General features: G+C 41.1%; 1 protein-coding gene across 1 annotated transcript in view; it reads right to left on the minus strand.

Moving 5' to 3' along the window:
- Window positions 1-1,242: 1,242 nt before the first annotated feature.
- SDE2 (SDE2 telomere maintenance homolog) overlaps window positions 1,243-8,103 on the minus strand; it is a 7,508-nt gene continuing 647 nt past the window's right edge. The window contains exons 2-7 of the mRNA XM_027696654.1: window positions 7,317-7,434; window positions 5,576-5,687; window positions 4,868-5,037; window positions 4,038-4,149; window positions 2,963-3,440; window positions 1,243-1,531 (exon numbers count right to left, since the gene is read on the minus strand). Coding sequence (XP_027552455.1) covers window positions 1,313-1,531; window positions 2,963-3,440; window positions 4,038-4,149; window positions 4,868-5,037; window positions 5,576-5,687; window positions 7,317-7,434 — 1,209 coding nt within the window. The 3' untranslated portion in view covers window positions 1,243-1,312. The remainder of the gene's footprint in view (window positions 1,532-2,962; window positions 3,441-4,037; window positions 4,150-4,867; window positions 5,038-5,575; window positions 5,688-7,316; window positions 7,435-8,103) is intronic.

The raw sequence follows: 8,103 nt of genomic DNA on the forward strand, positions 1-8,103 counted from the left end.
GGTGGGCATAGCCCAGAGCAAGTGCTTGCTCCTGTTTAGCTCAGCAGGAGCTAAACAATTCCCAAATAAATGTGCCAAAGGGTGGAGCTAGTTCAAGGTGTACCTATTATCCTTTTAGACAGATGTAGAGTATTTAATTCTGGCACTACTGAACACACAGTTGATCAATAAAGTGTTTGGTACTACTGCTGGCTTAAAATATTCCAGTCCTCCTTCATGAACCAGCGTTTATTCTCTACTTTATGTAGTGCTGCTTCAGCTGTGCTTGCACAAATTTGCTAGAGCCACATCATATGCCCCATCAGGGAAGTGATCTGGCTTAACCAGGAACCCACAACAACAAAAAAAGGACAACTAGGTGACGCAAGGGGGTAGGCTGGGTAATGGCTGTGTCACTGCAGCTGAGGCAAGAGCACGATTGCAGCGAGGGGAAATAACTTGGCCAAGAGCTGTTGTCAGAACATGTCATTAAAATGGCCCATTCATTTTTGGCCCACGCTACCCTTGCCATGCTACAGAGGAGCTCGAGTGTGTGTTCATAGAGCTGAAGGCCCTCCCGACCCACGCACTGTAGGAGAGCTTTAAGAGAACTGGCAGTAAGCACACAAAGGTTTGCCACCCAAGCAGGGACTGCTGCCGGCATACGACATTCCCAGCTGATGCACTTACACCAGCAAAACCTCATCATGCCAAGGTGACCTCCCAGGCACCCTCCATTCCAGTTTCCTAATGAAACACATTCAGTAAACAAACCTATTTCCTTTCTATCCACGGTCCACTTGTCCTGTCACAACCCCCATGAGATGTGATTAGCAGAACCTCCAAGTTTCTCTCATCCCTCCCTCTCTTTTTCCCCCCTAAATTTTCCAAGACTCCCTTATAGATTAAACTGTCAGCCATGTCACGTGCTTTACCTCCACCAAACATTTTCTTGCCACCATTTGCTGCACTTAAGTCACTGCTCATCATATAAACCAGATTTTACTAATGATAAGCTGCAAACTGCTAAGTATGCTCCTTTTGGATCCCATCCTAGGTAAACAGAGAACAGTTTAAATGTGCTTTACCAATTTAGCCCTGAAGTGCTACAGTTTATATTTTCAGAACACTGTCAAACAGATCCACAAGAGCTGGGTCTGTGTATGATGATATACTCAGCACCTGCCCATCCTTTTCGTAACTCCTTGGGATGCTAATGAAGCTTACCTTGTGGATGTGAATTTACAAGCTGGGGATACTCAATTGAAAGGATACCAAGAACTTTTATTTAATGACATCAAATACACATGCAAAAAGGTAAACAGTCTCAAATCTAACCAGCAGTTTTCCCCTTAGAGGGCTTTGCAAATAAGGATGGCTTGATCTGATCTCTAGACAGACCTCTCACTGAGAAAAGCCTTGCTGCTCTTTCCTTCAAAGTGCCTCCACATTTCAGTCCTAATGCCATCAATCCCATCTTCAGCTTATCTAAACCCAGGGCTTCCAATTCAGCAGCAGAGTTGAACGCCAGTAGGTCTATCGGTTCCACCTCCTGCAAAGAGAAAAACATGCAAGAGAAATGAGAGTTCAAAAAGCATTTGGACAATGTGCTCAGGCACACGGTATGACTCTTGTGCAAGGGCCAGGAGTTGGACTTCGATGATCCTTGTGGGTCCCTTCCAATTCAGGAGATTCCATGATTCTATGATTATCCCCAGGAAAGTTCACTACTCCCAAGAAAGCTGAATTAAAACCGGCCTACCATCTTGCATAGCAGTTCAGTAACTTAACCTTGACTACCAGAGGCCCGTTAAAGCTAATAGCTCCTTTTAAGCCTGATGCAGAACACAGCCAATACACCTCCAGCAGGAGCAGGAAGGAGGATGAACAGTTATATCTAACATAGTTACACAGTAATTAAAGAAATAGATATAAAAGCACCTCTTTTTAGTAAGACTAACCCAAAAAACAAGTTCTGAAGTTCACACCTCATCCTGCCACAAAAAAAAAAAGAGGATTAAAATTTCATCTTAAAAGGAAATTAGCATATTTGCTAATTAATTGAGGGCAAAAGGGACCTCTACAGACTGTGTAGTCCAAACCCAGGGCCCTGGATAATTCAAATGCCAGATTTTACTAACACGCTAAACACTACCACCAAACATTAACACACTAAAAAGGACACCAAAATCTATGCCCATTTCATTCAGTACTTGAAAGCACAGATTAGTCTTATGGTATGTATCAAAGACCCCAGAGCAAATAACACCAGCAGTGGGAATGAGACCACTCTGTTATGTGCTCAGCAAAAGCAATTCTCACTAGCAGAACTAGAACCTTTGTCCTGCTAAGCATACAAAAAAATGACTGGTTGTCTCGTTATTCTCACCCTACTTCAAAAAAAAATCATCAAGGACTCCTATAAAAATATTTCCACCTGCAATAACAATCTGCCACAGCATTGGTGGAGTTTCCTGTTTTAAGAATAGAAAGTCTCGCAAATACTGAGCAAAAGGTAAACAGTGAAGAATGGTAAACATCCTGTTTAAAATCTGCCAGCTCTAACAGTACAGTAGATGACAAAGTTCTAATTGATCAGGTTACATCCTTGGTCTTTTTTCCATTGAACTGTATTAAACTTTCACATATGAGAAATCAGTCACTGGCAGCTGATGGCAGACTTTCTGCTCAAGCTGTAAAAAGGCAGAAAATCCAAGCATCTCCCTAGCCTGGAAAAAAAAAAAGCCACACTTTGTTTTATTGCTAGAACAAATCTAGATTCATTACCCCCAAAAATCTTTATTAGTAATGTTACGCAAGGAGCAATGAACCACAAGTATTGGCACCCTTTACTGCGAAATATCACTTGGGCTTTCATCAGTCCAGCGGGAAAAGTTCCATTGCTGTAGGTGAAGCTTATTTGCTTCCTCAGCTGTAAAAGCAGCTGAAGAAAGACATATGTTTTGTACAGCTTCATACTTACTGTGGTCTGTAACTGGTTTGTTTCCTGTGCCTTAGAAGAAACATTTTCTAGATCCTCTTTTTTCTGAGCTTGGGTCACTTCTTTCTCTTCTTGGGCCTCTTCCATCAGGGGCTTTGTCATTTTACTACTTTCTTCAGCCGGAATTTCGGTCAGCCCACCTGTGCACATCTCTCTTTTCACATCTCTTCCAGTACCTTCTGGCTGCTCCAGTGGTTTCTCAGTTGCAATGGTAGATGGACCACCCTCTTCTGAAGCAGAAGCTGCACTGGCAGCTGGACTATCCTCTTCTGAAGCAGAAGCTGCACTGGTAGAAGGACTATCCTCTGCTGAAGCCACAGCGCTGCTTGAACATTCATCTGAATTTCCAACATTTTCATTGTATCTGCTGCCTGATGGACAACTTCTGTCAGATGTACAAGGAGATTCATCTTTGTTGTCATCCTCACAGCCTGAATTGTTGGCATCATCCAATCCCAGCCTGGCACAGGGAGTATGTTACAAGTTAACACACATCTATTTTAACTTTTTTTTTCTTAGAGTAATTTATTTAATTGTCATGTTTCTCTTTTCAAAGAGATATAGTGAACTACCCTAACAGTTATTTAGGATAGTTTAGTTAGAGGAAGAGCTGCTGATGTTGCACAAGATATACAAACCCCCCAAACAGATATCTCATTACAGCATTCCCAATACAGAAATGACTGGAATCACTGGGTTCTCTTTCATGTTACATTAGGTTAAAGATGCCAGGAAAAAAAAATCTTTAAAGTTCATTGTAAATTTAATTCATTAATGAAAAAAACGGGACAATGGGAAGCAGTAGAATATAACCATATTAGAAGGGGAGGTGGACAAAAGTGCCTATTTTTGCAAATAAAGTTTGTCTGCTCCAGCTGGGACAGAATTACAGGAACACAGAAATGTTTATTTTTAGTTCTTCGATTTAATCAGTTTGATTTCTTATTCCTATTTCAGTATACATCTCAGATTTGAATCTGCTTACTAGTACCCTATCTAACCTTTCATCCTGTTGAAGGCTTGAGACTTGAGTATAGAACCAAGGCATAACACTTACCAAAGACATTTTCTTTTTTCAGATTTTGTTCCACTCTTTCCAGGTTCACCGGGACGTTTCCGACTCTTGCCACTTTCTGATGACACTGCTTTGCTGGCAATAACCTGCAACCCTTCAAAACAAAATTGAAAGTTTACTTCATCAGTGCACAATTCCTATATGTTGTAAATTTCAGTTTTCATTTCAGATGAAGTTTAAAACACTAATGGAAAAGAATCACTGCTGGTGCACATTCATGAAGACTCAAAGCTTCATAATAAACTCAGTAGCAGCAAAAGCTTTCCTACATGGATTTACTAAGGCAGAGAGTCAATTAAAATTGGATTCCTGAACTGAACTCTCAGGTTCTACATCCCATTCAGCCTCAGTTTCACCATGTATCTGCCAACAAGGGAACAATCTGTGGATAAATAAAGTAACTACAAAGACCAGGAAGTGAAACAAGGTATTTTGTAGCTGGATTCAATATCTAGTTTTTATGTAAGACCCACTTACAGTTTCATCATTTTACTGAAACTGATAATGTAATTCTTAAAGTTCAACATCATCTTCACAGAATTTGGCTCTTATCATGAGATGACGCTCGCACAGCAAGATGAAGCATCACTTGTTTTACGTTACACTGTTCAATGCAATTTAAGAGAGACTGTAGACAAAGAGGAAAAATTAAGTCAAGCAAATTTTACCGAATCTTAAAATTTCCTTCAACTGGAAGAGTTACCATCAGCAAATTTTTTTTTTTTTTTAAGTTTTCATGCTGGAGTGAGGCTAGAGAGACTGTCAGTGTGCTCTATGTTTGGAGGACAGAAAGCGAGGCCAAGCTGCAGTACCTATACGGATGGACTCCTCCTGCCGCTCTGCCATCTCACGGTACTGCCGCTCATACTCCGGGTCTGTGAACGTGTGCCGTGGCTCCGCCAGCTTCCGCTGCAGCCTTTCCAAGCGCCTTTGCTCCTTTTCTGCTTCCCGCTCTGCCTGCTTTTTCACCCATTCAGCCATCCTGCAGGTGACAGGACCACAAAAATGAATGTTTCCAGCATTTAATGTAATGCCAATTGGTTGCTTTGCATTTACTGAGTGCTTTCACCACCTGCTACGACAGAGACAACGGGAAAAGTTAAGTAACAGTGTTCAGGGGAACTACTGAAGGAACAGACAGAGATTCTGCTACAGAGAAGAGAGCAGAGTTTATTCTGAAAGCCAGAAACAGCAGTAAGGTCACATATCTCCAATATTGTGCTCTTGCAGCTTCAGGGAGAACTGTGAGAATTCCAGATGAGGAATCCAAGAGGTGCAGAGCAGTCTCTCAGAAGCAGGCTGTAGCACAATCACATCTATTTTGCAATAATAGAATTACAGTCACGAGAGTCCTGTTGGTTTCCAGTCCACCTGCACTAAAGATTTTGCTTTTGCTCTTTCTAGTATTCAAAGTACCATTTCACTGCTACAACAGCCTGTCATTTGACCTCCTCTTTCGTTAACAGTGAACTACAGGGTCAGGTTATTTTATAATTCCAGCTTCCAAGAAAATGCCTTACGCTTTTTCATGATTGACATCTCGAAGTCTTCTTCCACTGAGATCTCGGCAAGCCTCTCTGTTTGTTGTCTTCTCAATTTGAGCACCAAGCGCTCGCAGCATCGACCCAAATCCTTATAGAGGGAAAAGTAATCAAGAATTAGCTAAACAGAAACAGAAGGATATGAGCTAGCACACAACAAAAGAATTAATTATGGAAAAAGAATACAGTGAATTCAACGCTCTCCTCTCCCTCGATGTAACTGAAGGGAGAGTTAAAAGCTGCCACATGTTGGAGAACTGTCATTGGGTGAAATGCTGAAGCACTAAGGGAAAACAAAGGTACCCAGTGTTTACCAATCACCTTGTTTTTGTGCTCCTGGTGTCACACCAGAGAGACTCCAGATTTACTAGAACCTGTGCAACACTTCTAACAGGAAGGCCTATTTCTGGGCTACCTCAGCAAAATAGTTTGAAACCTTTTTCACCCCAAAATAACACTTTTGAGTCCTTTCTAATTTAGCCAGGATATACCTTCCCCCCACAAGACCCTTTAGTCCCACCAAGCTTAAATCACCTTTTAAAAATCTAACAAAAAATAAAATAGCTTTTTTTAGCAGACAACCTTACCTGCTTCATCAAGATGATTGTTATGCACAAAGTTATTCTGGAGAGCCCCTCAAAACCGATTTCTATACACACCTCAGCCACTAATTACTCAAAGGCAAGACCACTACTTTCTCTCACTCAGTCCCACCTCATGTTGTCTCCAGCTGGATAAAGACCCTTGTTTCACAGGGTCAAAGAAACACAGTGTGGATTAACAGCAATACAATCCTTCATGCAATTGCAAAGTGCCAAGCACCATTTTTTTAACTGGAAGATGAACAAATCTACAATGTCAGTGCCCTAAAACGACCTTTAAGGAGTGTTACAAAGAGTAACCAAGCCAGACAGTCTACTGCATCACGAGGCAAAAAAAGTATTGTCTTCAGCTAATAAACCCAATTGCTGCCATTAGTGAGGAAAATTTTGTAGCTCATGAAACACGCTACTGAAGAATGTGAACCAAGCTGCGACGCCCAGTTAGGTATGTTCCCAAAAATCAGCAGCAATGCATTCACTAAGATTTTGAGAACTACATTCAAAAAGCAAACATGTTGACTCCAACTACACTCAAATATTCTGCAAAGCTTCCTTCACCCATCATGTTCCATTTTAGGGAATGCCCACAATGTCAGTGGCCATGTTAATATATACCTTCAGTAACACACTTAAAATATTTTGTCAATAGAAGGTGTCTAGCTTCGACTGAATTCTTCAGTTCTTCAGCTACTGAGATGTTGGCATTTAGGTGTTTTTTTAAATAAGAGAAGTCAATTAGGTCATATAACATAGCCAAATCACAGACTATTTGTACCTGAAACATTTGTCCTAAGAGACCATGGATGAAACAGGATCCTAAGATAACAGGTCCTTTTCAACACAGTTTCAACTCTGAAGTCACTTTGGTGCATGATACAGATTTCTAATAGAGCTAAGATGAACAGGGATGTGAAGAAGAGCTGAACTGCAGCTTCCCTGGTCAATTCTCAGCTTTCCATGTGCACTTTGGTTTCAGCTCAGGGACATTATATGACAGTCATACACACGACAAGAGATCTGGTAGTATATGAGAACTCCTGCTATCAACATAGACTGTGGCATAGCAGAATTTTTTCAACCTAAGAATCTAATCAGTAGCAAGCAGTTAAAGAACAAACCTCCTTTTCCACCACAAAGTCTTGGCTCCAGACTATAAACAGCTCCACTTTGCAACACATCTTCATCATTGGCCAGTCGCCCGTTACACTTCACATACAAGCTTTCTTCAGGAATGTTCTAAAAAAAACAGATAATTGAGTTATATCATCAACTAAAAAAGAAACATTCTGACAAAGAAAATCATTAGGCAGTGATGTTTTTCTCCTTCATCCAGGAACAGCAGGGAGGCCAAAATCAGACAATTTTAAAAGCATGAACATTCTCTGTGGTGCTTGTTTTAATTTCTGTTTACCAAACGATTGAATACAGTCTAAATCAGCTTGTAAACATGAAAGTGTGCTATGGGAAAAATTCAGAAACAACCTGTGATGAACCACCCTTCCCTGTCCTCCTGTGCCACTGGGGGGAAGGAGGTAGAGCCTGGGGAAAGTGGGAGGGGTAGGGGGGAAAATGTTTTTAGGATTTGTTTTACCTCTCATTACCCTGCTCTGATTTTGACTAGTAAAAAATTCATTTAACTCCCCCACGTCAAGTCTGTTTTCCCCATGACAGGAGTCGATGAGTGATCTATCCCTGCCTGTATCTCAACACATGAACTTTGTATTTTCTCTCCCCTGTCCAGCTAAGGAGGGGAGTGACAGAGCAGCTTTGGTGGGTGCCTGGCCTCCAGACAGGGTCAACCCACCACCATGCACACATATATATATATATACGTATGTATTTACATGCACATATATATACACACACGTATATACATATACACATACATATACACACACACACGTA

This window comes from Neopelma chrysocephalum, unplaced genomic scaffold, assembly GCF_003984885.1.
Source record: "Neopelma chrysocephalum unplaced genomic scaffold, ASM398488v2 Primary Assembly neopelma1_108, whole genome shotgun sequence".
Taxonomy (NCBI): domain Eukaryota; kingdom Metazoa; phylum Chordata; class Aves; order Passeriformes; family Pipridae; genus Neopelma; species Neopelma chrysocephalum.